Here is a 16,844-nt window from a genome sequence, read left to right on the forward strand (position 1 = left end):
GGCCTGACCCTGTCTCAGTAACAAAAAAAAAAAAAATCTACATCTGTAAGTTGCACTTTCACAATAAAGAGATTGCACTACAGTACCTATATGAGGTGAACTGAAAAATACTATTTGTTTTGTTTATCATTTTTACAGTGCAAATATTTGTAATAAAAAATAATAATATAAAGTGAGCACTATATACTTTGTATTCTGTGTTGTAATTGAAATCAATGTATTTGAAAATGTAGAAAAACGTCAAAAAATATTTAATAAATTTCAATTGGTAATCTATTGTTTAACAGTGCAATTAATCGTGATTAAAAAAAATTATTCACGGTTAAAAACATTAATTAATCGCGTGAGTTAACTGCAATCAAACGACAGCCCTACTTAAAATGTTAGTTCCAAGATGCGCCCACCTAGGAAGAACTAGATGATCTTAGAAGAAAGGAAGTGGAAGTAGCTGGTCCTAGGGTGGCAACAACCAAAAAATACCATCAGATTGTTTCTATTAGGCCTATGTGAAGTGAACTGGTGGGTCTCATTCTAGTTCCTAGCAGACTGGTGTCTCCTCTGAGTTCCCCTCTTACACCTACAGATGATTCCTCTATGTCAGATTAATGCAGTTGTGTTAGTGGTTGGGAAGGTTTGTTCTGCTGCTACCCATTGATGTACCTATCCTGCGGACACATTCTGGAAGGTTGTCAATCCAGCACCAATTACAGTTCAAATTTCAGAAAGAAACATGAAGTGTGAGCAAAGAGACATACATACCTTATGTGCTAGGTGAAACAGCAGACGATTCTGGAGTCGACTTTTCGGTGCTGAAAGAAAAATCCAACAGTACGTTTCAGAGCCCTGGTACTAATACAAGGAACATTTCTAATTCAAGTTTTCCCTCACTGTTTGTAAGACACCCTCATAAACACTACTAGCTTGCCCAAGCACACCTCACTGACCCACCCACCCCACATAGCCTATAGCTGAACTTCTTCGCAATTTCTCACGATCTTGCCACCGTTTAGGTGTCTTCCTGTATTTCTCATCTTCATCAGCTCTACAGCTCTTTTTAATTCTCTGCTGAACACACATTTTTCCCATGCCTTTGCCTCTTGCCTTCCTTAACTCCATGGCTTTATTACTTCTCTCTAAAACATTTAGTACATTTGACAGAGTTTGTATGAAAGATGCTATACAAAGCACGCTGAGCACAATGCATCTCAAAAGAAATACAGGCAACCAACCCTTAATCAAGGCTTCAAGTACCATGTGCCACAATTGATGTAAATTATGTTGCAAGACCCTTAAAAATTACACGGCAATATTCCTGGAATTATGAGGCAAGGCATTGAACAGCAGAGAACCCAGGCACTACACCACCCTCCTACAACACTATCTATTTAGGCCTGCTAACACAAATCAGCTCTAACTTATTGTATCAATTTAGATGGAATAAATGGGCCCGAAAGTGTCGAAGGTATTATAACCTAGTCACTGTCCAACATTAAAGAGTTTTAAATAAATTTCAGGATTTGGTATACAGAGACTTTTGTCTGCTGAGTACCACGGCAAATACACCATTAAAATCGTTTTAACCTTTTAATAAAGATACAGAAAAGGAAAAAACAGTTAAAGCATTTGAAATGTAAAATAGTAAATAAGGCTTTCTTTTTAACAACAGCCCTTGTTCCTTTAGCTGGAGAGAATTTTTAGACCGCCAGCCTCTTAGATGGTATTAAAGATATCTGTTGTCCTTTTGGGGAAAAATATAAGAGTCCCCTCCACTCAATACTTAGTCCTGCCTTGAGTGCAGCAGACTGGACTAAAAAATTCTTGAGGTCCCTTGCAGTTCTACCATTCTATGATTCTATAAATTAGTTAAGATGGGCTGGAGTTGTTATTGCTGCTGCTGTTAAAATTTGATCTCATTTCTAAGAAGACAAAACAAGAAAAAAAACACACAAAAGGTGTGGGTGAGGAGTGGGGGGTGGAAACAGAAAATGTAGCTTCTGTCTCTGGTGCTGACTTTCACTTGCAACTTCATTGCTGGAGAAACACAGGCCCAGCACACAATCTTATCAGCCACTCTGAGATCTGGCAAACTTGTACGAGCACTGGGCTTTGTCGGGCATCCCTTTCAGTTGCTTCTTTCTGGTCACAGGCTTAGCAATGTTGCAAAATATGCAGTCTTGGGTGGGTAAGCCAGACTTTTATTATACAGAAGGAAAAAGCAGAGGGATAGAAGAGAGAAGATAAGACAGGGAAGGAAAAAGAACACATGGGAATGGTGCAAGAGAGACAAAATCTCTCCTCCCAGGTGTGTTCAGGTTTCAGCCAAACCTGATGGAGGAAGAGATGTCATCTGGCTCCCTCTCTCTGGCATGGTTTTGTCAGGACATCTTTCAGGATCAGGACGACAAAGGCGCGAGGTCCCAGGAGATGGTGGAAGTGGCAGCCACGATGGTAAAGCTTGCTCCAGTAGCCAATTTTTCTCCCAAGTCTCTTTTTTAAGTCCCCCAAAATGGAGTGATGGGTAGAACAGCCCATTTCCTCATTATTTTTTCCACCATTAGGCATAATATCCAGCACACCAACTTTGGTTCATTGATTTCTGGATCCACATTCTTCTTGTTTACCAAGCATGATCTTAACACAGCCCTTAAGTTATATCTATAGCCCTTTCTGTTTGGACTAATTCAGTCTGTCTCACTTTTGCATCTTTTCTCATCAACATTTGTTGATATAGGACGGTTATTGTGACATCTTATGAACTAATACTCTCTTTTTACAGTTGAGCTCACAGTTTAGAGTAAATTTGTAGGCCCAATTATCACAACAAATCTCTCTTCCTTCTCTGTGTAAAGATGTATGTGGCAGCAGTTGGCAGGAAGAACAGGGAGTTTTGAGAAGGAGATTGCATACAGGGAGCTGTTCATATTCAAATCAAGAGGAGGGGAGTTTACAGAAAGCACCTCCTCTGTGGAGCTCCTAAACTTCACTGCAGCCAACCCTGTTCTGCCAAGATTGGGAACTCCATAGGGCACACATCCCCAGCTGTGGAGCTCTTAAGACGTACACCTTAAGAGCTCCACAACTGAAGTTGCTTATCCTACAGAGCTACTAAGCTCTGCTGGGAAAGTCCTTCTTCCAAAATGCATTGATGACTCTTTTATGAATGAATCTTTTACAGATTTCATCATTAAACAGTCTGTTATATAACATCAGAAATAAACCTTTAATTAAAACAATAATAAAACAAAATTCAAAGTGACACAATGCAGTGAAGGGCAGAACACAAGGGGAGGGGTGTAAGCCACAAGCGAGTATATGCCTGGCCTCTGCCACTTCTTAATCTTGGGCCTTCCAGTGTTAAGTAGTGAGGCTCGAAGTTATCAGGGGTTCTAGGTAGCTCAAAAGAGCTCGGCTCCCGGGAGCAACTGTTCTCACTTTTCTGAGCGTGGGTCTGTGAAGGGAAAGGCCTCTGCAGGGAGCAGATGCTGATGCAGGGAGCAGATGCTGATGTTCCCAGTACCCTATGTTGCCCAGGGGCTACAGGACATGGCTGGGTCCTGGTTTAGAGCACTGCATTGCCTGCTGCCCCAACAGCAGCACATGCTGCAGCAAAGCATTCTGGCTTTGTATTGTCTCTGCATCTCTACCTTTCTCCACAGTGTCTTTTGCCATGGTAACACTGTCCCTGGTGACTGTGATGCTGTCTTTGGCCAATCCAACTACTTCTCTGGAGAGCTCCATTTCTTTTTCCCTCTCCGAGCTCAAGTACAACAGCCACCTCTTCATTGATCTGGGGGGTCTTGGGGAGTCTGCAATAAGGTCTGTGAACATTTAATCCTGAGTTCTCTGTCTCCCCTACCCCAGTTGGCAAGCTGCTCAGCTGTTGATAAAGGTCCTGACCTTGAGGGTCTGGCTGCTGCAGGTGCCACGGTTGTGGGAGTAAAAAAACTACAAAAAAACCACAAGCAGTTATTGTTCAAATTCCAGATAGGCTATTCTAGCATTATTTTTATATATAGTTCTGCTTTCCCTCCCTGACAGTCTTCCTAGTCTTGGGGTAATCTCAGAGATATTAAGTGGTGTGTGCATGAGGGGAACTGTATTGGGATTTTTGTATATGATGTTTAAATTTGTGTTGTGCCTTGGAGGCTGGGTGTGTTCGTTGGAAATTATGATCCTGGTTAGGGTTTGCAGTTTTGCTGTGCCTTGGAGGCGTTTATATGTTGTCAGAGAGGTTAATGGGCGACATCTGGGGGTGAACTGGACAGTAATCCCCACTGCATCCCCTTTAGGCTGTCCTGACTCTTGATTACACTGAGACAGGTGACCAGGAGGCAAAGAATTGCCTTATTCAAGAAAGAAAAGGACAGGCCAGCGATTTACACTGTGAAGTTATTCACCAAGAAGTATTACAGGAGAAGAAGGGAATTGCAAACTATACCGTTCAGCTATTCTGCATAACATCTGGACCAAAATAAAGCAATTTCTCAGTCTTAGCCTCTGCAAACAAAAACAGTGTTCTGCACTGCCTGCCTGAAGCATTCATATTCCCAGTCCTTCTATGAAACCCTGTGTAAAGCAGTTAAAGAGCTTTGCAATGCCTAAGGTAAAGCTCTTTTCCTGTAAGGATGCACGGTACAGGGCACTTATACCTCAGCAGGGAGCTGTGGTCTTTGTACCTTTATGGGCATGCAATGTTCATAATTACCTCATGTAAAGTGAGAATACTAACTAAACTTTTTTTTCGTAAGCACTGTCTCAATGAGCTGTTGAATTTCTGACAACTGAATGTTTTCAGTATTCAGATCTGCTGAGGGACAGGAGGTGGTGTACAGACTATGGCTGTGCCATGATGCCAGATGCCATTTTGAGCTGGCAAACAGAGTTGGGGGAGGGTGACATTTGCCAGGTAGGAAAGATGTGGGGAGGGGAAGGAAAATAGATAGATAGGCACATGCTGTCCAGGGTGTTCACTTCAAAATGGTTGAAAGTTGGGGCTTTATCATGAGACAGAGGCCTACTGCTCAGCTGAAGCAGCCACCATTTTGAAAATGTGTACAAGTGGGCCAAATGGACAGCGTGGGCCAAAGGAAGAGAGGGAGGCAGGGGCTGGAGACTCATAAAGGCTCTCCTCTGCCTAAAATGTTCACATCTGCCTAAAATGGCTGCAGCTGTTAGGCACTCAGAACAGAAGCTAGCACAGTATTAGAGCATAATTAATAAAATAACAATAGTAAATTGTAAAGATAGACTCTTACATGACAAGATTTCCTCAATAGGATCTCAGATCCAGGCTGGGTTTCTGGCTGGGAGTTGGGTGCACTTCCTACCTGGCCAGCATCAGGGTCCTGAGTCCCAAAGAGATCCTGGCTTTCTGGTAACAGCTCATCTGGCTTCCTTGTGTTTATCCTTGGATGACTCTTGCTTCTTGTCCTCAGGGATTTGGGGGGGTGGGAGGTTCAGTAGTGTAATTGATCAAAATCCTGTCCAGCTCCTCAAAAGATCAACAGGTCACATTTCCACTGCCAGAGCTTTTCCTGGTATCCTCGGTTTAATGTACATTCTCCTGAGCTGTTTGCATCAGTAGGCATCTCAGTTATTATGCCCCTTTGCAGACATGTGCTTAGCAATGTCCACAAAACCATCTTTATTCCAGTGGTTGTTCACAAGAGCTTCCTGCATTGATGCTTCTCCCCAGATGGCAATGAGATCTAGGGTCCCAGCATGGCTTTAAGTGGCTATTAAAGGCATGTGGTAAGGCTTCTGGATTAATATTGCAGCAAGGCTGATACACTCATATCCATGAGCAAACGGGCAAATTCTAACCCTGCGCTAGTTTTTAAACAGGGGAGGAGACATCTGGTCAACTTGACCCCAGAGCAGTGCACACAAGTAAACAGACAGGTCATTTTAACAGTTGCCCACAAAGCATTGTAGGATAGCAGTTGGACTGCCAAAGCCGTGCACAGCAACTGCGTGCACACAAAACTGAACTAACTCAATTTGCATCAAACTTAGTTCACTTTGAAAGAGGACTCCAAAGTTCATGATAAATGAGGAGTTAGTGTGCTATAATGAACTGTACTAACTGTACACAAGCATATTCAAACTGGATTAACTCAGTTTAGTGAATCAGGTTTGATCATTTTTAGAAAATGCTGTGAAACCTTCCTCTTTGAGAAAGCCTTTCTACTAAAGCAAGAATGACACTTGCAACACTGACACCTCACAACTACATGAACAATCCCACCCTCCCCACTCAACCCCTCCTCCCCAAAACAAATCAACGAACCTGAACAATAAACCAAGAGACAAAACACCCAACTCCAAGCAGGGCTTTTATCCTGAAAAGGGAGAAGAGTCAGAGACTCCATGAAGTCCACTAGGCACTTCACTACCAATATTGATTTTAAATGGAATTTGATTTTATTCAAATACTACACTGAGATAAGACAGAAAATGATGGGTAACTTCTCAAAGTAAAACTTCAGTGAGAATTTTAGACAGGCAGAATGGGATTGGAATTGGGTTCTCACCCCTCCTCTTTCAGACAGTGCCATGGGAACTTTAGGACCCTTTCTTGCAACAGCCAAGTCCTCCTGCAAGATATTGAGCATCCCCAACTCCAACAGAAGTTTTCAATAGGTAAGTGAACTCAGCACCTTGCACATATTAGCCCCCAAATGTCTAAACTGATTTGGTTCAGCACTGACTCATAAACCAGCACATCATCTATTGAATCACTCCAAGTCTATATAGGGCCCTACCCATGTCAGGGAGAACAACTGTACTGTTGCCTACATTTCATTTTCTGTCAGTTGTGCTGCTCTAGTTAGCTTCAGTAGCACTGGCTCACAGATATGGAAAAAATCAACAGAACAGTAACTCCCTGCCGCTACAACTACATCACAAACTGAGTTTTAGATCTTTAAATAACAAAAATGTAAGGCTGGAAAGGACACTGAGCGTTGATATAGTCCATCCCACCACACTTGAGGCAGGACCATCCCTGAAAGGTGTTTGTTCAACTTACTCTTAAAAACCTTCAATGATGGGGATTCTACAACCTCCCTTAGTAACCTATTCCAGTTCTCAACTACCCTTATGGGTTAGGAAGTTTTCCTAATATCTAACAATCTCCCTTGCTGCAGATTAAGCTATTACTTCTTGTCCTAACTTCAGTGGACATGGAGAACAACTGATCATTTATAACAGCCCTTAACATATTTGAAGGCTGTTATCAGGTTCTCCCCCCACCACTCCCACCCCCAAGTCTTCTTTTCTCAAGATTAAACATGACCAGTTTTTTTTAACCTTTCCTCATAAGTCAGGATTTCTAAACCTTTTATCAGTTCTGTTGCTCTCCTCTAGTCCCTCTCCAGTTTGTCCATATTTTTCTTACAGTGTGGCACACAAAAACTGGAAACAATACTCAAGCTGAAGTTTCTACCAGTGCCAAGTAGAGCAGTACAATCACCTCCTGTGCCTCCATACAGTATTCCTGTTAATACACACCAGAATATTTGCCTTTTTCGCAACTGTATCATATTGTTGGCTCATGTTCAATTTATAATCCACCATAATTCCTAGATCCTTTTCTGCAGTACTACTATGTAGCCACTTATTCCCAATTTTGTATTTATGCATTTGATTTTTCCTTGTTAAGTGTAGTACTTTGTGCCCGTCTTTATTGAATTTCATCTTGTTGATCTCAGACCAGTTCCCCAATTTATCAAGGTCATTTTGTATTCTAATTCTGTAACTAAAGTGCTTGCAACTCCTCCATCTCAGTGTCATCTGCAAATTTTATAAGCGTACTGTCCACTCCATTATCCAAGTCACTACATAATCAGGAGAAATTTATTTCTAATAGACCATTTCAATTCCAGATGTTCCACCTGCCCAAGACTTTCTTGTGTTCTTGTTTCAGAGCTTACTTTCCAAAAGCATAAAATACTTTCTGTAGGATGCATTGTAAGGGTTTTTAAGTCACCAAAACTCCCACCACAGTCAATCCAAGAGACACACCTCACCTTTCAAGCCTGCCTGTTCAGCTTGTGTATACATCCCCAAGAGAAAGTAAGTGCATGCTAGGTTCACCCAGACATCAGGGTTGCAACCTGGTTGCTTGGTCAAAGCCTCATACTCCTGAAAGACAGAAGGTTTGAGAGACACTTTCTCTGTGATGACCCAGACATTTGACAGCAAGACAAGCATTATGTAGACCAGAGGTTTCCCAACTTTTCTTATTGCATACCCCCTTCCAAATCTACCAGCTGCCCACATACCCCACCCCACCCCACCCCATCCCATCCCTTCTCAGCACTGATACTTTATGTGTTCTTCTTAACACTACCTGTCTTTAGCCATCTGTCCATATTTCACTGTTGCATACAGATATAGTTACAGTGCGATGTATACAACTGAAAAAACCTAAGTTCTGAGCTCAGTTAGACTGAACACTTGCTAGGCAACTGAACCCACACTGTACAGTGATTGGAAGTGAGGGCTCTATTCAACAGTGTTTCTGTGTATCTGTGTTCTCATTTGTACATCTTGAAGTAAATTAACTACCGTATTTTATGTAACAAATTCCCAAATAAATTAACTACCGTATTTTATATAACAAATTCCCACAGAGTTTTAAAGCTTTGTCTGAGTAGCCTATTACAAAAATGCAATAAATAAAATAATAAATAAAATCCACCATTACACAATTTCTCCCATGTATCCCCCAGAGATGTGTCGCGTACCACCAGGGGTATGCGTACCACAGTTTGGGAACCGCTGATGTAGACAATATTACTCTCCCTTTCTGATACCAGACAAAGTGTTACCAGATGATATAGATCAGCCAATTTGTTCCAAAATACAAAAAGGTAAGTGAGTGGTATGAACTACTTTTGGGACAGGAATTTGAAGGAAATGCAGGAAAGGAGAGAGGAGGTGGTATCGACAATTCAAGATTTGCAGACACTTGCCAAACAAAAAGGACCTGGATGGTGGACTGACAGAAGAGGAGGACGATCCATGGAAGAATGTGACCACAAGGACAAGGCAGAGGAAGAGATTGGCTAGTGGTGGTGAAACTGAGTTAACAGGTTTGCAGCACTGGGGAACAAAGAGGAGAAAACAGGCAGAAGCAAGGGTGGCAAGGAAGAAAAGAAAGGAAGCCAGTCCCTGCAGAAGAGAGGAAGAGATGATGCAGATGCAGACCCAGGAAAAATGAGGATAATTTAGAGCGGACTGTGAGAGAGAACATAAGACAGATTCATACCAACACCAGGAAGAGACAGATCTATGTGATCAGGGACTTTGAATGGATCAACGATGACTATGCTAGGCTGGGTAAGTCACTTAAAGAAGCTCAGGTGCTCTTCAGTGGAATACCTGTCTCTAGAGAAGCATGTAGGAGTGACAAGACAAAGAAGATCAGCAGATAGCTCAAGGATTGGTGGAATGAGGAAGGTTTTGGGATGATAGACCATTGGGAGACATTTACAGAAAGGAGACTTTTCTTAACTGATGAACTTCACTTGAGCAGCTGGGGTATTAACCTTCTGAAATCAAGGCTGCCACAATTGATAAGACAGGCTTAAAATTAGGAGAAGTTGGGAGAAAGTTGAGAAAGACTTGTGAAATTTCCATGCCTGCCTTCACTACGCAGGAGGAGGAAAATCAGTTAAATGAAGATACAGTAAGGGATAAAAATACACCAGAAGGTAAGAGTATGGACAGCAAGAAGAAAAGTACAAATATTGACTGTAGTATGTTAGTGAAAGGACTGTACCTAATCTGGCTAGAAAAATGTGGGAGGGCTGAGAGAAATAACTGACATGGTTGTACAAGAATAGAAGGAATCTGGGCAATAAAATAGAAGAACTGGAACTACTGGTAGATGAGGTCAAACCAGATATTATCGGGATTATAGAAACATGGTGGAATAGTAATCATGATTTGAATACAGGTATAAAAGAGTATGTGCTGTTTAGGAAAGACAGACATAAAGGTAAAGGTGGTGGAGTAGCACTGTACATCAGTGATGCAGTAAACTCTACAGAATTAGGATGTGATAACATGAACAAAACAGCGTCTGTCTGGGTCAAAATCACTTTGGGGAAGGATTGTCAAAGAGGTTCTATTGGGATAGTGTTCGTGGTCTGCTTATAGACCCCTAGGATTGGACTGAGATATGGATAGAGATCTCTAATATTATTAGGAAAGATAAATACTACAAGGAACAGTGTCATGATGGGAGATTAATTTCCTGGATATAAAATGGAGAATAAATACTACTAATATTGGCAGAGCCCAGATATTCCTGGATGTGATAGATGACAGTTTTCTTCATCTTGTAGTAACTGAACTAACAAGAGGTGATACAATTTTAGACTTGGTTTTGGTAAGTGATGAGGACATTCTAAAAGAGCTGGTCATAGGAAGTAACCTTGGATCGAGTGATCACAGTTGTTTTATGGAAAGATAATCAAAATCAAGTTGTCAACTATGGATTTTTATTTCAAAAAGGGAAGTCTAGGGAATTAGTTAAATAAGTCACTGAACTTTACTGATACTCAGTTGAATTACGTGAAGATGCTCATCTGTCAGGCGATTGTGGTGTTGTTTTTTTATTACATTCATGGTAGAAAACCCAGATTTGCAGAGGTACATTAATCCGAACATTGTTAAAAGATAGATGGCTAGATTCTGGCTATTCTGAAACTGGTCAGCATACTGACTCCAGAATTCACTAAGTCCCACTTCTCTGAATTTTGCCTTCAGGACATCTGAGCTCTGGAGCCTTACAATTTCTAATTTAAAGGCACCTTCATCAATGAATCAAGAATGTTCTTTCCTTCAAAAGGGCAAGGTCCATGGACAGAGGTAACAAATGGATCACGAATAAATAAAAGCAAATCCTTTGCAATTTAAAGTTATAAAACTGCATTTTAAAACTTTTAATCAGATAGTTCAGGAATTCTTTTATCGTTTTCATCAAAGTTTACTCCTGGGGGAATGTTGCACCACTGCATATGTGCAGAATTCATATCCCCCGCAGATTTCTTTGCTTCCCCGCAGAAAAATTACTTTCTCACAGGGAAGTTGCAACAACAGTCATGCACTACTCCCTAGCAGCACAGGTACATCGTTTCAGGCACCCAGAGCAGCCGGTGGAGAGATAAATCACGACGGGGCTAGGGACACCCCAGCCAGTGGCTCCTATCCTGAGCCGGGATCAGCTGCTAGTCCTGGCTGGGCTAGAGGCAGGAGAGGATAGGACTTCCTCTTCCCCTGCAAGGAGTGGCTGGGTCTGGGTCAGACCCACCCTCAGAAACCTCCACCAGCTGCAGGAAGCTCAGCATCCTCCCCTGCTTCCTGCCCCCATTGCTCCTCAGCTGTGGGAGGAGGGATCACTGTATGGGGGGAGCTGCTCTCCCATCCACTCAACCCCCATGCATCCAGACCTCCCATACCCAGACACCTCTGCCAAGTCTCACCTGGTACATCCCCCTAGCCCTCCATACCCGAACCCTACCACACTGAACCTCAATCCCTGCATCTGGAGCCCCCCTGTACCCAGACCCCACCCCTGCATCCCCACTGAGCTCCCTGCACTCAAACTCCCATCCTGATGCCCCATCCTCTGCACCACCCTGAGCCCCCATGCCACTGAGCCCCCAACTAGCTTGACCCAGATCCCCACCCCACCAAGCCCCACGCCTCCAGCACCCAGACACACACCCCTGCTGAGACCCCCACACCGGACCTCCCGCCACTGAGCCACATCCACCTTCACCCAGAAGCCCCTGCAAAGTCCCATTGCCCCTGCACCTGGAACACCCCTGACAAGCCTCTCTGCATCCAGATCCCCCCACACCTAGACTCCCCCACTGAGCTGCCTGCAACCAAAGTGTCCCACACAGAATCCTCCCACTCCACACCTGGATCCCCCCACACTGAGCCCCTCCACACTTGGATCCTGCTTGGTTGAGCCTGCCAGCCCCACACCTGGTGCGCCTGGCACAGAGTCCCAGGGTGTTTCTGGGGCAGGCCCAGACCTGGTGCTGTGTCAGGGTCGGGGGAAGCCGCACCGCTGAGTCCATGTCCTGGGGGTGGGGTGGCTGCAGGGTGATCTCCCATCTTCGTGCAACCAGTGGCCTGTGCTCCCCACTGCCATGCTGGAACCTCTGCATTTATTTATGACAAACAAAACTCGCAGAATTTTAATTTTTTGGCGCAGAATGCCCTCAGGAGTAAAAGTTTCATCTGTAGCAAGAACACGCAAAGTGGGAAAGGTCAATATCTTTCCTGTTAAGTCTGTCAGAAAGATTTCAAGATTCCTCTGAAAGGCACACATAGGACAGTCTGGTGAATGATGCAGTGAAGTGTATTTAATTAAGGGTGTATCGCCTCCAAATGTCAAGCAAAACCCTTCTCTTTCTCTGTCATAGAGGGACCTCCATCTATAACAAGCAAGTTTACTTTCTGCAGATTCAAACAATTTTTTTTTCAAAAAAAGCCTTTTACCTTTTCAAAAATGGTCTCTCTTGTGGTGTTGATTTCTATTGGTATTAAGGACAAAAACTCTTCCTTGAAAATTTCACTATCATAAAAATCTAACAAACAGCGATAGCTGGGCAGTATCACTTAAAATGCTTGATTCATCCCCCGCAAGAGACATGTTTTTTAAATCGGAAAGCAGTCCTGACAGACAATCCTTATAAATTACCTCCAATCTTTACGCTACTGTGGAATCAGAGAGAGAAACTTGCTTCACATGGTTCACAATGTCTTCTTTGTTTTTATCTCCGGCAAAAAGCTCCTCCACCATTTCTGTGTACTTCTTCACAAACTTGGCAGCTAGGAAAGACTTTCTTTTTAGGTGGTACCAACATCTATGAAGAGAAGCAGCCGTTGATTTTTTTCCTGTTCAGTCACTGATGTTGTGAGAATGACATTTGAAGTGTGATATGAAGACTTCAGATTTTCAATTTTGTCACATCTTGCAACACTGCCAGGAGGACAGGACATGTTGAAATTACTGTGTTTTGATTCAAAATGGTGCCTCACATCAGTGACCTTACAGACAGATACAGTAGTTTGGCATATTAAACACAAATGTTTTGCGTTTAAATGAGGTGGCATAATAGAAAGAAAATCCGCTGTCCAGTTTAGGTTAAAAGTTCAGTTTCCACTGTTGACTGTGACATTTACTCCTACTCACATTTATTTCTGGCTACATTTCCAACACTAATGAAAAAATGAGTGGCGTCCTAGTTCAATCACAGCCGATGCTATCACATGAAAAAAAGAGTTACTCACCTTCTTGCAACTGTTGTTCTTCAAGATGGGTTGTTCATGTCCATTCCAATCAGGTTTGTGCGCACCGTGTGCAGGCCAAACAGAAGATTTTCCCCTTAGCAGCATCCATAGGGTCGGCCTGGGCCCCCCCTGGAATCGTGCCTTCATGGCACCCAATATAGCGCCCTGCCGACCCCCCTCCCCATTAGTTCCTTCTTGTTGGCTGCTCTGATCGAGGGATAGGAAGGTGGGTATTGGAATGGACATGAATAACACATCTCAAAGAACAACAGTTACAAGAAGGTGAGTAACCATTTTTTCTTCTTCGAGTGCTTGTTCATGTCCATTCGAATCAGGTGACTCACAAGTCAAAGTTCAGGAGGTGGGGTCGGAGTCAACCACTGATTGGGGCACGGCTCGCCCAAAGGCCGCATCGTCTCTGGCCTGTTGTGTGATCACACAGTGCATTGTGAAAGTGTGTATCGAGGACCACGTTGCTGCTCTGCAGATTTCCTGTGTGGGGACCTGTGCCAGGAATGCTGCTGAGGAGGCCTGAGCCCTGGTGGAGCGTGCAGTGATCGGCAAAGCGGGCACCTTCGCCAGGTCGTAACACTCCCGAATGCATGACGTGATCCATGACGAGATGCGTTGGGTTGAGACTGGGAGGCCTTTCATCCTGTCTGCCACCACTACGAATAAATGGACAGACTTTCGGAATGGCTTAATTCTCTCTATATAGAAGGCCAGCGCTCTGCGGACAACCATTGAGTGAAGCCTTTGTTCCCTGCCGCAGGAATGCGGCTTAGGATAGAACACTGAGAGGAAGATGTCATGGTTGGTGTGAAACTGGGAGACAACCTTAGGGAGAAAAGCAGGGTGAGGCCTGAGCTGAACCTTGTCCTTATGAAATACCATGTAAGGGGGCTCAGATGTAAGGGCCCTGACCTCCGACCCTCTCCTAGCTGAGGTTATTGCCACCAGCAAGGCCACCTTGTATGAGAGATAAAGCAGGGAGCACGTCACCAGTAGCTCAAATGGTGGACCCGTACGTCCGGAAAGGACCAGATTAAGGTTCCAAGCTGGGATAGGCTGTTGCATGTGCGGGTAGAGCTTGAGGAGACCTTTAAGGAAATGACTAACCATAGGGTTTGCGAAGACTGAGTGACCATCTGCGCCTGGATGGAAGGTGGAGATGGTGGCCAAGTGGACCCTTATTGACAACATAAATAGAGCCTGTTGCATAAAATGGAGAGGTAGTCCAGTATAAATGGCACCGAGGCAAGCGTTGGTGACTGATGGTGTTGCTCCAACCAGAGAGAAAACCTCTTCCACTTGGCAAGGTACGTTGCCCTTGTGGAGGGCTTTCTACTGCCAAGGAGAATTTGTCCGACTTGATCAGAACAGGACAGCTTCACCGTGTTTAGTCATGGAGCATCCATGCTGTGAAGTGGAGCGACTCAAGGTTCGGGTGCCGGAGGAGGCCGTGATCCTGCATGATTAGGTCCGGGACAAGTGGTAGGGTGACCGGAGTTGCCACGGACATTTCCAGGAGCGATGTGAACCAGTGCTGGCATGGCCAGGCCGGAGCTATCAATATCACTAGGGCTCAGTCCCTGTGGATCTTGAGGAGCACCTTGCGGACCAACAGAACCAACAGGAAGGCATAAAGGAGACGGCCCACCATGGAAGAAGGAAGGCATCCGCAATGGAACCCGGGCTGTGATTCATGAAGGAGCAAAATAGCTGACACTTCCTGTTGCTGCACGAGACGAACAGGTCTATTTGGGGAAAGCCCCAGAGATGGAAAATTGAGCTCACTATGTCCAGCCAAAGGGACCACTCATGGCCATGAAAAAATTGGCTGAGACTGTCCACCAGCTTGTTCTGTATCCCAGAGAGGTATGATGCTTGCAGATATATTGAGTGCTCTACACAGAAGTCCCACAGCATGAGGGCTTCCTGGCACAGGGGAGAGGAGCGTGCACCCACTCCCCCGTTTGTTGATATAAAACATCGCTGTGGTGTTGTCTGTAAGGACTGATACACATCTGCCTGATATGAGGGCTCTGAAAACCTGGCACACCACTCTCAGTTCTCTGACATTGATATGCTGAGCTAGGTCCGCCTGAGACCAGAGACCTTGTGTGTTGAGATCTCCCAAATGTGCTCCCCATCCCAGATCCGAGGCATCTGTCACTAACAAGAGGAATGGCGAAGGGCACTCCTGCACAAACTACCTGAGGGTTGAGCCACCACAGGAGGGAGTCTAACATTGGACAAGCAAGGTTACAACGCTGTCCAAAGCATCTCGAGCTGGTCGATGAACTGACACTAGCCATGCCTGGAGCAGGCGAAGTCTGAGTCTGGCATGCTGTACTACATAGGTACAAGCAGCCATATGCCCCAGCAGTTTCAGGCAGCTCCTTACCGTGATCGTAGGTAACTGTCTGAGACCACGTATGACGTCACCCAGACACCGAAATCTGGCTTTTGGGAGGTATGCCCTTGCTTGAGTTGAGTCTAGCACTGCGCCTATAAAGTCTGTCCTCTGCACCAGGGACAGTGTGGATTTGGCCTCGTTGAGAAGCAGACCTAGTTCAAGGAAGGTCATTCTTATGAACCTGACCTGCTCCTCCACTTGAGATCTGGAGTGGCCTTTGATCAGCCAGTTGTCGAGAGACAGGAAAACCTGTATCTACTGCTTGCACAGGAATGCCACGACAACTGCCATGCACTTCGTGAAATCTCGAGATGCTGCTGACAGGCCAAAAGGTCGGACAGTAAACTGATAGTGGCTGTTGTTCACCACAAACTTGAGGTATCGTCTGTGACATGGAACTATCACTATGTGAAAATATGCATCCTTCAAGTCGAGGGCAGTGTACCAGTCTCCTGGATCCAATGAGGGGATAATGGAGGTCAGGGAGACCATGCAGAACCTGTTTCTTGACAAACTTGTTGAGCTCCTGCAATTCCAGGATGGGTCTGAGGCCACCCTTGGCTTTCGGTATTAGGAAATATCAGGAGTAGAAGCCTTTGCCCCTGAAGAACCTCGTCTATTGCTTCCTGTATTAGAAGTTGCTCGTGAGAGGGATCCCTGGAGAGGGATGGGGAAAGGGGGTGGAAGGGCGGGAGAGCACAGAATTGGATGGAATATCCCCTCTCTACCATGCAGAGCACTCAGCGGTTTGAGGTGATAAGGGACCAAGCACGGTAGAAAGGGGATAGACGGGACGAGAAGGTAAGAAGGGATGGATCCAGTCATGGTACTGATGTGCTGTCCTCAACCGCATCTATAAAAGGGGGGTCTGGGGCCCGGCAGAGGCTTGGGCTGGTTGGAGCTCTGCCCCGAGGATTGCTGCCTCCTTCTACCACTCCTATTCCTCCTATGAGGAGCGCCCTGGCAGTTCTGGGGCTGGTAGAACTTGGACGGAGGCTGTGGCTGGAGATGCCTACACTGAGGGGCTGGCGTATGGAGCCCCGAAGATCTCAGTGTGGCCCTTGAGTCCTTCAGACTATAGAGTCACTTATCTGTTTTGTCGCAA

General features: G+C 44.7%; 1 protein-coding gene across 1 annotated transcript in view; it reads right to left on the bottom strand.

Moving 5' to 3' along the window:
• The window catches only part of IFT56 (intraflagellar transport 56), an 87,583-nt gene that overhangs the window by 60,363 nt on the left and 10,376 nt on the right, over nt 1–16,844 (bottom strand). Inside the window, exons 4-5 of the mRNA XM_077831176.1 lie at nt 8,031–8,145; nt 760–809 (exon numbers count right to left, since the gene is read on the bottom strand). Coding sequence (XP_077687302.1) covers nt 760–809; nt 8,031–8,145 — 165 coding nt within the window. The remainder of the gene's footprint in view (nt 1–759; nt 810–8,030; nt 8,146–16,844) is intronic.

The sequence above is a fragment of the Eretmochelys imbricata genome, chromosome 1, assembly GCF_965152235.1.
Source record: "Eretmochelys imbricata isolate rEreImb1 chromosome 1, rEreImb1.hap1, whole genome shotgun sequence".
Lineage (NCBI taxonomy): Eukaryota > Metazoa > Chordata > Testudines > Cheloniidae > Eretmochelys > Eretmochelys imbricata.